We start from the raw sequence: 15916 nt of genomic DNA, 5'->3' as shown, positions 1-15916 counted from the left end.
GGCAAATCAGTGTGGTGACTCATTTATTAGGTCAACGTCATTGTTGCTGATTAAAATGATAAAAGTTTAACTTTTATCTGGAGTACACAGGTCATGCTGCTCGTTATGTGAAGTTGAATTTAAAAAAAAAACTACTCTTGACATGTAACACGCAGATTTCCTTTACACTGAGTCCAATGCAGTATAGTCCTCGATGGGGTTTAGTAGGCTATACTACATACAGTACTAGCAGGCAATGGGCAAATGAACACAATTTAATAGTGGGACTAAGATGACTGGAGAAAATTTGACAAGCCATTCTCAAATGGAAATTTTATTCATGGACTCATCAGCCGCAGCTGACAGCGATTGACATCCGATTAATTTGAAGTGGGAAGTCCTCCCTATTCAAAGGAATTGGACGTCTCCGAACTATAAACTCACTTCAATTCACGGTAGAATAATTGTTCTGTTTTAACAATTTGGAGTGAGCACATAAGCTTGTTCTATGACAGCAGGTCAGGAGGTCAAATTGTCTCAAATCTTTTTAAATTAACCTTTTATAGGGCAAATGGCTATTTTCTGATGGGAAAAATAAACAAAACTTGGACCTGGTTTAGTGGACATCCCATTTTGTAGGCCACAGTATTAACATTTGGTATTCAAGTGTGACCCAAAATGTGAAATTCACATATCCGTAAAAATAGAATATAATGAATGGGTAGAGTTGATGTAATATTAGTGTTCTGAATAAATATAAATTCTCAAAGACTAAAACGTTACTACAAGCCCGTGAATTAAAAAGAAAGAAAATACACACTGGTTAACAAGTTGTTTTTTGTGGTATTTCACTCATTGCATGTCATTGAATACACGTCCAATTCATTCAATCTGGAAGGACTGGCTCATGTGTTAGTGTCCTTGGCGGCGCTCGACTTCCAAATCCAAAACGGATTGGACGTCCAGCCTCGTCAACGGCAGCGGAGGAGTGCCCCATAAAGGGTTAATGCAAACAAGCGATTACAATTTCCTTCCCATTTCAAATAGATATGTAAGACCCCCCCACCCCCAGAAAAAAAAAAGATAACAGAATAGAAACGTGCAGTCAATCGCAAGGTCTTTCGGACGTTTTGGTCATCATCCCCATTTGACCGCATAGACTAGCCTAGTATAGCACATCACAGCATGGACTCTGCATTCAGTAGTATTTTCACTGTGGTTTGAGTCCACACCCTTCATTTCCTTCCCTCCGCCCGCCCGCCTGACTTCCAAGCCTTCTTGACTCCTTGTGTTCCTTCACTCCCAACCAATCAATCCGCTCCAATTTCTGATCCCTGCCTAACACCTACCCGCGCTCAGCAGAGGTCACTACTGAGTCATCTTGGCTGCTGACTTTTGGGCTCCTCCTGCAGTGTCTAGCTACACTGCTAGGACACCTGCTCCACGGGCCTCATCTGAATATCTCCAATCTGAGAATATCATCCATACGGTTAAGGATCGAGTCATGTTGTCAAATGGAAATGAACATTTCTGACGAAAGAATATTACCTGAACATGAGGAGGGGCACTGAGGACAAATGTGACTGCGCTTGCTATGTCGTCAGCTTTTAAACACTGAAAAATTAGAGCAAAAAAATCGTAAATACAATCAATAATGGTTAGCACACATTTCCCTTAGAATTGTAAATGTTTCAGTCTTTTCCACCACTAAAAATGAGGAGGATGGATACAGGAAAGACAAAAATCTATCTATTCAACTCATGAATTCACATTTGTTGACAAAATGCTGATGGTGCCACATTGGGGAGGGTTTTTGCTTACTTTCATACTCTCGTACACGGCGGCGGCTTTCTCTGGATCGTTGTTGTGGTGACGGAATGCAAATTCAGTCTCCACTATTCCAGGGGATATACACTACACCAAAGGGAAAAAATCAGGTTTCAATCCATTCCCTGACATTGACAATAATAAACGTCTGATCCATTAAAAATGGGAGGGGCTGGCAGTGGTCAAAAGACCCCACCCACCATCCCAATTGTCACGGATCGGATGTCTATCGCCATCAGTGTCACAACGAACATTCATCATCATGACGCATGTCGCACACTCACAGTAGCTCTAATGTGGGTGTTGGCTTCCCTTAATTCTTGTCTTATTCCTTCGGTCAGAGCGGTGACCGCATATTTGGTGGCGCAATAGAAATGCTCGTCAGCACTTGCTACCATACGATGTCCACCCATACTGTAAACAAGAGAAGGAACAACCTACAATATGTAGTTAAAACAATCCAACAACCGTGAGTTCGGCGAATTTACCTGTTGATATTGATGATGTGACCGTCATCCACGTTTCTCTCTTTCATTGATTTGTAAGCCTCCCTGGTGCAGATGGACAAGGCCAGGACATTCACCTGCAGAGCATAAATTGTTTTTGTAATTAAAAATTGCCATTTTCCTCATACAGGTGAAAAAAAATAGTAATACTAATAAAAACTGCTACAATATCTTTCTGTCTCCCCCTATTTGTGCTGTCAGCCCCCAAATGCAAAGCAATAACTTGCCCATCTTTGTCCTCAATTATTATTACGTAGCAGACGCCGATGGACCGCCGGATATAAATTCCACAGAGAAGCAAGATTGGGGAAGGTGACCAAATCGGGTCAGTGCGCAGATTAAACCCAGGCTAAAAATAATACACTGGCCGTACACGGTCATTTAGGCCACCATGACAACAGATGGACGACTACTAGCGACGCCGGATCCTGAAAACCTTTGAGCACGGGGTCCTTAGTGGTCAATGAATCAGAATGGTGGGGTCCAAAGGGAGAAATAGTACTGGCTTTCATTTAGTGGGCCTCTGCTCTGCCAGGCTTAGTGCTTAGAGCCAAGAGAGTATTTTCTGTGACTTTTGGATCTCCATATTTATTAGCGGAACTGAAGCTACCGGATATGTGCTTTGCGCTCTAATGAAAAGAGTGCAAACATCTGAATATTATTGCAATAGTGTAAATTGTTCAAGTAGTGAGGATCACCCACGTCAATCATATTCCGCCAGCCTTCTGTTTTCCCGCTGAGTAGGGGCTCGTCATGGGCCAGCCCGGCGTTGTTGATGCATACGTCCACGCCCTTGTGGAGCGTCTTGATGGCCGAAAACATGGAGAGGATCTCCTCTTCGTTAGATAGGTCGCACTTGTACGGGATCAGTGTGCCGCTGTATCCTGCGCTCTGACATTCTGCTGCCAGTTTCTAAAAAAAAAAATAAAAAAAAACATGTTATTATTGTCTTTAAAACATTTATATATGTCTACATTGAAGTACATTAGAAAACTGATGAATAATTTGAGGCTCTTTCTACCACACATATAATTGAACAAACGCGCCTCATCTCTCACTTGAGTGCGCACATTTCCCAGCTCTTCCTGTAATCTGTTTAGCCTGGATTACCCAAAGAGAAGGCATTAGCCAAAGAGATCAGTCAAAAACGCTAAATTGTTGGCAATACTTGTTTCGGCTGTAGGGAGTGAGACATTGGTCAATTTTGCCTTTTTTTCGGGAAGCGGACCCCCAAAGTCAAGCTGTTCTCAAAAGGCAAGTCAGTAGACCACCAGAGAGAGAGAAAGGAAAAAAAACGAAGAATAGGTTGGGCTAGTCTTTGAGAGCAACAGAGTTCTTTTGGTAGGGGTTAAAGTGGGCACTCGGCGGAGGCGCAACTGGCCGCCTTTGATTTGGTTCCAACTATAGGAAGTCCCAGGCTGTGAATCTCTGCGTGTGTGCGTGACTTTGGGGCGCCAGCTGTATAACCGCGGCCAGGCTTGGCCCTCACGCTGGCCACGCCTACTCCTGAGGTACAAGAACATGGATAAGCAAGTGGCTAAAACAATGCACACACGAGATTTCAAATGTCAGGTGTAAAGCCCAGTCCGACACACAAATGGGGATATTTGAACAGTAACAGGTTTGACAGTAATGGAGGATTATTTTGGGATATTATATAACTACAGTAAATTAGTCTCAATGATGTCCATTTAATTTGAGCTATTTTATTAATTTTCTTTATTGATGACATGCTAGCAACCATTGGTTCACCGTTGCAGCATTAAATAAAAACAATGGGGTTTAAAGTTGAGTGCAGATTGTTGGCTTTTGCAATGGTGCCTGTCAATAGTTGAGTGATAATCTCTCACTGCTAGTAAAAGGTCTAAAGGTTGAACAAGAAGGTTTTATCACACTTGGCTTGACGCAGTCTAATCAAGCTGGGAAGATAAGCGCAGAAATGACTTCTAATGTCGATAAGTGTTTTCCCATTCTCACGGGAGACTGACTCAAAAACAAAAAAAATCAATTAATTGAACTCAGCTGGATACTGAGAAACCTCCCTCACTTTAAACCCATTCACATAATTAGAAACAATAGAGATAAGGTCGTATTTCCCCCAAACAAACTCATAATAATCAGCCAGCTAAGCAGTATGGAGCATGTTTGTCAGCAGTCGGCTCAATTGTGAAAGCAGCCATTATCCTGGTGTTCACACGGTAATCATGTGACAAAACATCTCTTTTGTTTGCAGTACAGACATGCTGAGGCTTGAAGTCCATCCTGCATGCATCACGTGCCCACCCTCCCCCCGCCATCACAGGTGATTGATTGCAGATGGCCAAGACAGTAGTCACCCCAATCATTCCACATGCAAGAGGATACTTAACAACAGAGAGCTTAAGTATAGTGGTTAATGGTTCACTTTGACAAAACAAGTAATGTGACATCATTGGAGATGGACACTTGTTAGTCACAACATTAGGCACCTAAAACACAAATGTTCAATAGTGTATGAACCTCAATTAAAAAAAAAAAACTTTGGATGAACTAAAAGGTTATTTAGTATTGTGCAAAAGCCTCCTGAATGGTTTGATACAAAATGATGACTGAATATTTGGTTAACATTTCAATTCGAGTATATCATTTGTGTCATTGCCATTCAGAGAGGAACTATTTCCCTGGGCCAAAAAGGCCAATGGTACCATCCTGTCCTTCTAATCCGAATGTATTATGTCATTCTGCATTAACCAGAGAACAGCCTACTTGCAAACATTCACCAAAACAACACCAAACATTTGATGCCGCTATACTTTCAATTTCCACATTGTTGGTAATAATTCTTTTTGGTTATTTTTCTACCTATTGGTCAATTAACACAAACAAATGTATCACCCTGATAAAACTTGGCGTAAGGCCCCAAGGATGAGTGGTTTGCGTGACGGCCTCACAGCGGGAGACCCGGGTTCAAATCCAGGTGAGTCCTTACTGTGTGGAGTTTGCATGTTCTCTTATGTGGGTTTTCTCCGGGTCCGGGTACTCTAGTTTCCTCCCACATTCCAGTCAAAATTTAGAATCACTTTTTGAGTGTATCTGTGTTTTAAATTTCTGTCAACAAAGTTAGGGTTTAAAATTAAATTCCGACTTACATTACCCAAAATGTGATGTACCATGTACATGGATGACATAATGACCATTCATTCCCAAATGTTAAACAAAAATAATTAAATAGTGCAAAACCTCTATTTCCCACCCCCTTATTTCTGACCTCATTCACCACATACATAGTAATAAATTCCCCAAAGAAAAACTGCCAATGACTAATCAATCAAATCACTGTGGCTAGATTTCCTAAGCCACACCACATTAAAAAAACAACAACTAGACAATAAAAAGAAAAAAATAAACCAAGTCTTTTAGCCAAGTACTATACTGGCCTGAAAAGAGTTAACAAGACAAAGTATTGTGGCTTCTTGGATACAGCCCCATCACTCCCATTCCTGCACAAAGCCCATGGTGACCACACGTCTCCCACAAATCTCACACATAGTGCAAGTATACAGCTGCTAGACTCCACTATTTTTTCCATAGTTTACACCAAATTCCATCAATGCAAGCAAAATTTGAATACAATACTTAACGTTCACCCCGGTTCCATCTGCTGCCTTCTAATACTGTAAGAACAAGGCCTTCTTTCTAATGCTAGCAAAAGAAATCTACACCAAAAGGAAGTGAAGAACAATTGCTCAGTGACAGACACTTGCATTCCCCACTTGCTTTGGCACAGCTACAGCCTAGTTTACATAGCGAGGAGTGTACAATACTGCCTTTGTCTCCCATCTCATATCCACATCTTTTCAAGACCGCAAGCTATTGATCGCTATACATTTCAATGGTGACCTTGAAAGTGCACCTTTTAAAAACTAAAACTCTTTACACAAGTTCTATTACTACTAGTACACATCCGATCCATGAACACTTTAAGGGCCCGTGTCGATGACCTGTAGTGCGCCACTGAGGGCCCTAAGACAGTTGGAGACAGAGAGAGGCTTAATTATTGGCTGACAAGATAAGGAAGCTGCCGGGCCTTATGGCCAATCACTTATCTTCATTTGGGTTGTGGGGACTTGGTGAGTTGCTTATCCTGGCTGACTTTAGTGTATACCCTGGACACAGGAGACAAATGGACCAATAGCTATTCACCGCTCATGTCATTTTCATCAGATTGTGAGAATCCCATTCTGATACCCATACACAATGTATTCAAGGGGCGGGGCAAAAAAAAGTGAACACAAAGAGGGATTTTAACAAAGCAACAAAAAAATTTAAAATAATAATAAATCCTTCTTTTACAAATCAGCTGTGCAGCACCAAAAAAGGTCACAATACATTTTAAACTATATATTTTATATAAATAAACAACTAGAGAGAATAAAGTTGGTCACTCAATGTGATAAATGGAGATATTGTAATTGTGATTTCTTAACTTCTTGGCCCTTGTATGTAAACAAATACATTTTAAAAACCCAAACCTTTACATCTGATCTTCTGATCATAAAAATGTCATCATAGAAATACATATATATACACAACACATTGATGGGTAACTATATTTTAAATACTATTTATTTTCTAATGTGTTTATAAGGGGAAAAAAGGTTTCAATGTCTCAATATTAAAAGCCCTGGGGCTAAGAGTTTGACTCTGGAGACTTGAAAGAAACAAACATGCGTATATTTGTGGAATGTGGGAGGAAGAACGTGGAGAAAAGCACGCCAAGCCCAGGGCAAACATGCCAAATGCACACAGGAAGGCCAAGTATTGAAAACCAAATTGCTGAACTGAGATGCAGCAAAAACATGCCTCCCACAGGTCCGCTATCCAGCTTCAGCATATCCTGTCTGGAAAAATCATTTGGAAAAAGTGTTTCATCAATGCAGTTGAACAGTTCTCATGATCCATCCGTGAGCTCAAAAAAGAAGGCGGACTAAAGAAAATTATCTCGCCAAGACTCAAATTCGTTAGCAGCGTGGTGCCAAATGCCATTACGGATGAGAGGTACCTTATTTCATTAACTCATTCCCTGCCACTCATAGCGATACGGCCAACGGGCTAAACAATCAGTGACAACATTATGAATAGTATATATAACATTGGACGTCTATGGCCGTCAATGGGACTAAACTACAAGCATTGAAAGCCCGTCCCCCACAATTTGAATTATTTAGGGGTCTATTGTTGAGTTAAGAGAAGCACAAATTTGTTTCCAAGAATACCAATATAGGTAAAAATGAAAATATTGCAAGATTGATGCATTTTAGTCTTCTTAATCCAGGTTTTTTTCACAATGTAAATAAAGAAGCTACATCATCACGGGTGGGTGTTTCTATAGCAATGATGGATATGATAGATAGGTAGATCATTGATTAAAGAGCAGTGCTATACAAAACCATCTTTTTATTGTCTAAATTAAACAATTGTATTTAATAAAACTCCAAACTTAGCTCTCACTAAGCAGATTTTCCTAAATGCCCCCAGTTTTCTGACGTTAGCCGAAGTTCCAAGCTAATGTTAGCAAGCTGTTTGCGTGCGTTAGCTTGTGTATTGCACTTAGCCCTTCATACGAGGTCATTCGTGCGTCCCTTACTATTTAAAGGTTGAGTAAAATGAGTGTAATACCTCGATTTTGTCGACATTCCTGGCACAACCGACCACCCTCATGCCCTGTTGGACGAGTGCCCGGGCCACAGCCGCCCCAATGCCCACCGAGGCTCCGGTCACCAGGGCCACTCTGCCTTTCCACCGCTCCATCGCCGCAAACAACGCAGTGCTCGCCGCTCGCCTCTCGCCGGCAAGGCACTGCAACGCTCGGGTGCTTTTTGCACTGTTGTTTCGCTGTGCCTGCTTCCTGACGGCCGGAAATTGATGGATCGTGCACCACCGTCGATTCCTATGAGGCTTCAGGGGAGCGCCTCGGTGTACGCAGCATCCAAAAGCGCAGTCGGCACTGGTGCGTAAAGGGATGTCCGTCCATGCGCTCCTCTTGATGACATGAAGCCACGAGCCCTGATCATGTTAAATATTGAGTTCGCATCGCCGCCCACTTTCTTTCAGCTATCCACCCAACGTTTTGGGGATTTAATGCCCCCTATTGGATTCTTTTACAATCGCTCTTGGCTCAGTTCAAATGCCCTCTGCTGGCTAACTTTGGAACTACAGGCAACAATAAGTCAAGAGTTGTTTTCATCAATTCTGGAAAAAAAATCCTAGAATATACTTATTAAAATAATGCCATCAAATGAGTGGCAGCTTGAGTTATCTCATTTTTTACCTGTTTAATGTACCTTTACCCAAAGTAATCTGGGATTGTAACTCCCTGCATATCCATGACAGGATAAACTGTATACAAAATAAATGGACTACATTTTCCCCCCTTCTCTTTATTCTGCAGAATTAACCATCTTTTACAACATTAGTTCTCAGGAAATACATTTTCTATCAATGTCCAATAAGTGAAGGCAGATTAATAAATATTTTTTGTCAAATTTCACATTCGTTACTTTCTCACACCCAAATAATCAATTTACTTGAATGGATTTTTAGTTCATTGTAAAAAAAAATTGAGATTTAATTTCACTACATATAGAGTGTGCAAGCTTTATCACCATAAGTGTCACCAAAGAGAACATATCTCGAGACAGTAGAATATACAACAATCCCGTACTACCTCTGTGACACATTTCAGAGCTCACAAAGAAGAGTTTACACTGTGCTCTAACCCAAAAAACTTGAACAAAAACCACGTCACAGGACCTGGCCAATGAGAATCAAGCTTTGGAAAGTCAGACCATGGAAGTGCAACTTGAGATGAGACAAAAATCACGTGAATTTAAAAACAACAAGGAATCAGCCCCCCAAAAAATTAGCAATTCAGAATTCTATTCTTTGCTACAATGATTTTTTTTTATAATATCATTGGCGCACCGATTTCACCGATTTTACACTGGAGGAAAAACAGTTGCTACAATCGGCCTTTTTGTGACTAGCGCAACAGTACTTGGTAAACTTCTCCTTCAGTAGCTGTCGATACTTTAGACGGTTGCTGTAGAACAAACCATTTCTTTGCACGAATGCTTGGATTTCATCTTGGGTGAGACCATTCTCTTCATCTGATAGGACTTCAGAATCATCCTGCAAAGAGAGTAAGGACACCCATCAAAAAAAGTGACAACAAAAATGTCTTTTTACATGACTGATTTGTTTTGTCACTTACCATGAGGTCCAATAAACTCATGCTGGCTTCTAACTGCTCGTTATTAAGGCGGTGATTCTTTGTCCACGGTAACTGTTGTGCAAAACGGTCCATCTTTTCACTACTTGATGACTTGAGCTCTTTGGCTTGGCAAACACGAGTTGGTGGCAAACGGTGTCCCTATTGACAGATTTTATATAGAGAGCCAAAATTGAGCAAATGAACCCTCCAGAAGCCATTTGAATCCACTTACATGATTATTACGTGAAGCATTCCCCTTTCTTTTCTTCTTTTTACTCTTGCATTGAGGCTTTTCCTCAGAGTGTGGCCAGCATTCAATACAACTGTCTGTTGCCTCTTCCTTGTCTTCAACAAAACCACTTTCATTGGACTTGACTTAAGAGAAGTGATGAAAATGCAATTAGGGAAAAAAATCTGTTGTTTGTTAATGTTTTGGTCTGCTCATAACTAACCTACGACATCATGGTTACAGAGCCCCTCGGAGCAAGCGACATCGGATCCTTCTCGCGAGCTGCTCTCGCTTAACTTGAGGCTTGACGAGTAGCCACAATCACTCCCGATTGAGTCTGTAAAAGGGGAAAAAATTCATTTAATGAATAGTGTGTTCAATGGGAGTTATGGATGATGGATGGGCTGTTGTCGTGTGTTAATTTTGACCTTGCTTTTCTGTACATCTCTGCTCCTCACACTTGACAGAACTCTGCAACATTGCATTCATTTCAAGCAAGATTCTGGTTATATTTTTGTGCTCAAGTTGCAAAATTTGAATTTGACAGTAGTATGTATTTTCACTTCTCACCTCCTCATCATTCGTTGCCTTAAAGTCTGTTTCCTGCTCCGAAATGTCACAGGCACATTTATTTTTGCGTCGATTTTTCCGCTTTTGTCTCTTTTTTTCCTGCTTGAGCTGTTTCACCCTCTCCTTTTCAGAAAGCTCCTCCACAAACTGCTCCAGGCGACTGAACCATTGTGTCATCTCTACTGCCGTCTGGGTACAAAACCAAATTTTAGATCTGATTAAAAAAAAAAAAGTCAATAGATAATTTAACAAGCTTTTCAAATCATGTACCTCAAAGCTTTTGCGAATTTCCCCAATGCCCACGTGGAATAGCAGCTGCCACGTCTGCTCCTTTCCTCGTAGTTTCCGCCAAATCCTCTGCAGTCGCTCATGGAGATAAATGCCTAAACACGTCAGGACTTCTTCCTGCGCAACATCAATGGTCTTGGCATGTCGCTCCCTGAAACAAATAAAACACGAGTTGAAATGATATCGGTTACATATCAAATGACGTTCACTCACTCATAGCCTCCGCCAAACTCGGCCTCTGCCCGCCCTAGAAGATGCGCCAGGGAGTCAATCTCGCAGCACACATGGATGTGGCGGTCAGACGGGCAGCAATACAGCCCATCGTAAAGATCGGGGCAATAATCTTTCTCCTCACTGCTGTCCACTTCCCCGACCAGGATGTTGTAAGCCCTCAGCACTTTATTCTTACAGTCACTGCAAAACCTGAAAAAGAAGAAAGTTGCCTTACAACAAAAAGAAGGGCTTCTAAAAAAAATCAATGGCAGTAGTCAAACAATACCTATGTTTCTGTAAGTGTATCTTCAGGGCCTCTAAAAAACAGGTCCTGTCGATTAGCACCACCTCATCCCAACACTCCAGGGATATCCGCTCCCACAGATCCATCAAGCATCCCCTGGAAGAGTACACAAGATTATTTTAATTGACAAGAGTGCAAAACAACAAGCAAAGGAGTGCATTTTGGGATATAAGAGGTAAGAGAGTCACACGGGCTGCAGCTGGACCCTTCTCACATTGATGGAATTCCATATGCTATAGTAGTACCCTCTAACGGCCTCGAGATGTCCCTAAATGGTTCCCATGCCACTAATGCAGGCAAGGCATAGGAAAATAGCAACGCAATCCAGACATAAAACAGAAGACAATTTGTTAAATGTGAGAACCACTGCTCACAAATATTTGTAGATAATTAGATATCTTCACATTTGCATGCTATTGTGCTGCTTCTGTTTGGACTGGATAGTTCTAGGTTGCAGCAGTACTTGATACATTTAACATTTGTGGCCATCAGTGTCGAGTCAAAAATAGAGTAGGATGGGGGGGGGGGGGGGGTCACATGATCATGTTTCAGTGCCATTGACAGAAACAGACGTCAAAGCTATTTTTACCTAGAGTGTTAGCCCCTCCCACTCAGAATACACTGGATGTCTATTGCCGTCAATGGCAGCCAATGGTTTTAAATAGCCTTTGACATGCTAGGTTTTAGAAGTTGTTCTAAAGAGCACTAAAAAAAAGAGAAAAAAAATCAGATGAAAATGTCCTTCTTACCCTGAAGGTCTGAGTTTGTTTGTGTCCAAGGAGTGTAACTGGCATCTGTTGCTCTTTTTACTTTTTGGAATGGCATCAATGACATCATTTAGCTTTGACCTGTGAATTATAATGGAACACTTATGAAAAGATGAGAACTCAGCGACAGGACAAAATCAAACCCTTTCATCTTTAAAAAGCATTGATTCATTTTCAATGCCACTTAACCATATTCAAGCAATAAAAAATGAACACTGAAAATATTTCCTATTTCTTACCCTTGGATGTAAAAGAGGCTGTATAGCTTCTCTAAATCTGATAAACAAGCCTTGGTGACAGTCAGTATGCCCATGGGTTTAAACGCAAGTGGCTCCAAGGCTGGTGTCCCCGATACAGATAAATGGGTGAATAGGCGCTCTACACTGTGTCTGCAGCCCACGCATGACACCAGCTGGGATAATGTCTTGGAAATCTCCCTGAAGCCCACCGACAGAGCCGCAGGCAAGTCATATTGCTTCAACTTGGAGTGACCCTAAAGGCAGAAGAGACATTTGCAGATCAGACTGAAGCAAGAAACACAATGAAGGGATGAAAGGGCAATGCTAACCTCGATGAACTGTTTCCAATGAGAACTACTAGTTATATGTCTGTCAACATCAATGGCACCATCAGGAAACTCCATCACCAACTGTAAATAACAGAAAATGCAAATATTATTAAAAGACAATGAGTTCCCAGGCTTGTGAGGTTATCAACATGACAGCCATGTTGACAAAAAAAGGAAAACAAAGCAATGCCCCTTGCAAGTGCAATAAGATGTGAATAATACATGAATTAATAATGACAACATCACTAGTGAAATATCACTCATTTAAAGCCAGTGATGATTGGGTTTATGAAAAATGCATTATTGACTAATTACCAGGCACCATCTTTGGGCACAAATATATGCTCAGTGCCTTACCGTCAAAGAGTCATCAATGCACAGAGGAATCTGTCTGGCAAGAAACAGGTAGTCCTCTTCATTTTCCTCACACACAGCTACCACGCGTGCCATGTTGACGTTTTACACACCACCTTCCAATACACCCCACCTAAAAGTTTCAAATGAGAGAGTGAATTAATACATTGTACCACAATAAAATCGATCATAGGTCAACGTGAGCTAAGTAGTACAACATTAGCAAATACCAAATTTCGCAGCCTCGTCGAGACTACATTGCACCAATATAACTAGTTGTCAATATGTATATTATTTTTTTGTTACGATGCATTTATGTCGTGGAGATATGACTTAGGTACAATTTACGATTAACAAGTCGACGTCATGCTAATCAGCTGTCCAGGAAACACGGCGACTTGTCGTTAGATCGCTGCTAAATTAAATCTAGACAAAGAGACCCAATCCTTCCGCGCGATAGTTATATATAGAATTTTTTTTTACCATGTGAAACAAAACGGTGTTTATTGCTAATACTTCGTAGATGCTAGTAAACCTGGCGATCCACTTGTTAGCTTCACCGTTCTGTGTCACTAGCATTAGCAAGCTGGCGCGTGTAAAATTGAAAAAAACAGACGGACAAGTCTTCCATCGACGTCTCTTTTAAAACACCTCATGTGGCATATGTTATTGGTGTTCGGTGTATATTGTCATTCGACGGGGGGAACAGTTTGAACTCACCCGCTTTGGAAAGTTACTTGTCAGCAAGTAAATGAGCGCGGTAGGTTGAGTTGGTGGTGCGTTCGAGAAGCTCTCTGATGTGGGATTTTATCCTTTCCAGGCAGAAAAGGCGAGGGTGACGTGACAACGCCCCGCGAACGGATCAGGAATCTCGTCGCAGCCTTTGACGTCACATACCAAGATGGCTGGTGGATGTCTTTTCTCCAATGGGCAGTATGATTGCATAATAACAAAACAAACCAAAAAAAAAAAAAACATTAACAACAACTGAACATACTGTACCCAACTTTGTAAACTATATGAATACCACACATGCAACATTTTCCTCACATATTTTTCATAATGGCAACGTTACATATGCCCTTTGGCACTCTAAATGTATCACAAATAAAACTTTCTTTACCACAATTTTATTGTAATTCCACACAGATGTAAAGCATATACAACAGTGGAATTTATGAACATGTAACACATCAAAATACAAACAGAATATACATCACTACTGTTCAGAGTGTTAACTAAGGTGTTGGTCAAGCCTGTCAAGATGTTTGAGAGAAGAAAATAGACCAACTGATTCTTGTTAATGGCTTGAAGGAGACACAATCCGTCCATCACATCTTTCTTTTTTTGAGAACTTCGGTATAGATTCCATGACGACGGTACAAAGTGACAACCCGATGTTGTTTTGCAAAAGACAACGATCAAATCGACTAAACACATACATGATAAAAGTAGTAGAGATTGAGCAACACTCCAGAGACAGAACGAGAGATTAGCTAAACGGCGAGAAACCGGTTCCACTAAAATCTGACATGTGCACAAAGCGACAAAAAAGGAAATAGTTGCCGTCAAAAGGTTAAAAAGGACTTTGAACCAATCTCTGACATTAGATCTTGGCTGCATCACATAACATCCAACTTGAACTCCTGCCATGTAGATAGCGACATAGCCTGCCATGGAGAAGATGCCCTCTTTGTTAGCATGGAGAAAGTCCTTCTCCCTATCTTTGTTATTCAAGATGAAAGCCTTGAGGCCTGTTGTCTCTAGAGCAGACTGATAAACACAACTTATGAGTAGAGCCATTACCCAAGACTGGTTTGCTGGTACTATAACCAAAAGTATGGATGTCAGGACCCTAACCAAAGCCAGCGTGAAGAAAAAATTCCAGTGGACACCGTATTCAGTCTCATGTTCTTGGTAGTCGCTCATTTTGACAAAGACTAGTCGGGCTGCACCGAGAGCAATCAGGGGCCACACGGAGAGGATCTGTTTGCAGATATGTTTCATTTTGGATCCAATAATGTTCTTTCTACGTGCTTCTGGGGAAACCAAACTATTTGCAAAGATGAAGGCTCCAACGCCAAAGTCCATTGCACCTGTTCCAAATGTTTCTGTTTTAGCAAATCGTCTTGGAAACACTGGAAAGTCTACAGCCAGAATACTGATAGCTGTCTGTACATTCACCATCACTCTGAAATTGGTCACAAATGGAAGCTGCTTGAACCAAATAGTCTTGTTGAGGAAATCTCTGGGGGCAGTTTGTCGGTGACTGCGGTAGATGTGACAAACGGCACCTATGAAAACAAATGTGAAGCTCAAAACCACTTGAACAAGATGGTCGCTCAGGACAGTCCAACACAAGATGAGTGGAAAGACCAACACGGAGAAATCCAGAAATAGGTGGAAAATCTGTGGGAATGGTAGGGGGAGTTTCCTCTTAGCTTGATAGTAGAAGATCAGAATGGTCGCTCGTGTGAGGATGCACTGTGGAATGACTAGTAAGCCTACAGTCAATTCCTGTATTGTGGTCCCATTAAGGTTACGGACAAATGCTTCTTTTAGCTCCTTCTGAGACATGGCCTGCAATCAATGAAATATTAATTGACAAAATGAATGAAGATAAATCACAGCATTTGAGTAGAGGGTGAAAGGATACTTAGCAATTAAACTTTAATTTAAATTTTGTATTGGACGTCTATTGTCGTCAATGGCAATCAATTGGTTTAATGACTGGCCTATAAACTAATTTCAATTTCATGTGTGCTTCTAATATCACTTACTAGAGATCATATTCGTTGTTAGAAACTATATTATCATCATAATTAACATTTTTTGTTACAATACTGACCAAGATCTTTGTCCAGATGCAAGTTATACGTCAGGAAAACTTAGCTCATATTAGATCTCGTTTTTCGAATCTAAGCAGGAAAAGACGGTTGTTGAATGGGATTGAATTTCCCCAACACACGGAAGGAGCCCGACAAACAAGTTCTACGGCGGATCCAATTGGACAAACTTTGCGAATTGAATTACAACCCTGGTATACAGTAATAACAACA

At 41.1% G+C, this 15916-nt stretch overlaps 3 protein-coding genes across 5 annotated transcripts; all 3 read right to left on the bottom strand.

Moving 5' to 3' along the window:
- Positions 1 to 6: 6 nt before the first annotated feature.
- dhrs11a (dehydrogenase/reductase 11a) lies at positions 7 to 8422 on the bottom strand. The gene is made up of 7 exons (XM_077741412.1): positions 7971 to 8422; positions 3015 to 3224; positions 2295 to 2389; positions 2091 to 2220; positions 1801 to 1893; positions 1528 to 1593; positions 7 to 1448 (listed from the first exon to the last, which is right to left on the bottom strand). The coding sequence occupies exons 1-7, from the start codon at positions 8100 to 8102 to the stop codon at positions 1407 to 1409; spliced, it is 768 nt and encodes a 255-aa protein (XP_077597538.1). The 5' UTR covers positions 8103 to 8422; the 3' UTR covers positions 7 to 1406.
- A 293-nt stretch (positions 8423 to 8715) lies between these two features.
- Positions 8716 to 13740, bottom strand: ggnbp2 (gametogenetin binding protein 2). 3 transcript variants are annotated; one of them, XM_077740997.1, is made up of 14 exons: positions 13578 to 13740; positions 12861 to 12990; positions 12504 to 12584; positions 12175 to 12428; positions 11918 to 12016; positions 11151 to 11264; positions 10865 to 11074; positions 10634 to 10802; positions 10364 to 10552; positions 10222 to 10264; positions 10017 to 10130; positions 9797 to 9939; positions 9565 to 9723; positions 8716 to 9482 (listed from the first exon to the last, which is right to left on the bottom strand). In XM_077740997.1, the coding sequence occupies exons 2-14, from the start codon at positions 12951 to 12953 to the stop codon at positions 9264 to 9266; spliced, it is 1887 nt and encodes a 628-aa protein (XP_077597123.1). In that variant the 5' UTR covers positions 12954 to 12990; positions 13578 to 13740; the 3' UTR covers positions 8716 to 9263. The 3 variants fall into 3 exon arrangements, with proteins under 3 accessions (XP_077597123.1, XP_077597125.1, XP_077597124.1); XM_077740999.1 differs by lacking the exon at positions 13578 to 13740 and adding an exon at positions 13341 to 13365; XM_077740998.1 differs by lacking the exon at positions 13578 to 13740 and adding an exon at positions 13088 to 13106.
- Positions 13741 to 13971: 231 nt separating this feature from the next.
- On the bottom strand, positions 13972 to 15911 carry pigw (phosphatidylinositol glycan anchor biosynthesis, class W). Its single transcript, XM_077741000.1, has 2 exons — positions 15706 to 15911; positions 13972 to 15437 (listed from the first exon to the last, which is right to left on the bottom strand). The coding sequence occupies exon 2, from the start codon at positions 15432 to 15434 to the stop codon at positions 13977 to 13979; it is 1458 nt and encodes a 485-aa protein (XP_077597126.1). The 5' UTR covers positions 15435 to 15437; positions 15706 to 15911; the 3' UTR covers positions 13972 to 13976.
- Between the last annotated feature and the right edge of the window lie 5 nt (positions 15912 to 15916).

This window comes from Stigmatopora nigra, chromosome 19, assembly GCF_051989575.1.
Source record: "Stigmatopora nigra isolate UIUO_SnigA chromosome 19, RoL_Snig_1.1, whole genome shotgun sequence".
NCBI lineage: Eukaryota > Metazoa > Chordata > Actinopteri > Syngnathiformes > Syngnathidae > Stigmatopora > Stigmatopora nigra.
The sequence above is the reverse complement of the archived record's forward strand: the minus strand, read 5'-3'. Positions and strand labels throughout refer to the sequence as shown.

Coding starts and splice junctions, on each gene's coding strand:
- dhrs11a (XM_077741412.1), bottom strand. CDS start 8,102: ATGGAGCGGTGGAAAGGCAGAGTGGCCCTGGTGACCGGAGCCTCGGTG. Junction 2,221..2,294: donor CACATCATCAATATCAACAG/GTAAATTCGCCG, acceptor TCTTGTTTACAG/TATGGGTGGACATCGTATGG. Junction 1,594..1,800: donor CCGTGTACGAGAGTATGAAA/GTAAGCAAAAAC, acceptor CTAATTTTTCAG/TGTTTAAAAGCTGACGACAT.
- ggnbp2 (XM_077740997.1), bottom strand. CDS start 12,953: ATGGCACGCGTGGTAGCTGTGTGTGAGGAAAATGAAGAGGACTACCTG. Junction 12,585..12,860: donor GCATTGATGACTCTTTGACG/GTAAGGCACTGA, acceptor TGTTATTTACAG/TTGGTGATGGAGTTTCCTGA. Junction 10,803..10,864: donor GAGTTTGGCGGAGGCTATGA/GTGAGTGAACGT, acceptor TATTTGTTTCAG/GGAGCGACATGCCAAGACCA.
- pigw (XM_077741000.1), bottom strand. CDS start 15,434: ATGTCTCAGAAGGAGCTAAAAGAAGCATTTGTCCGTAACCTTAATGGG.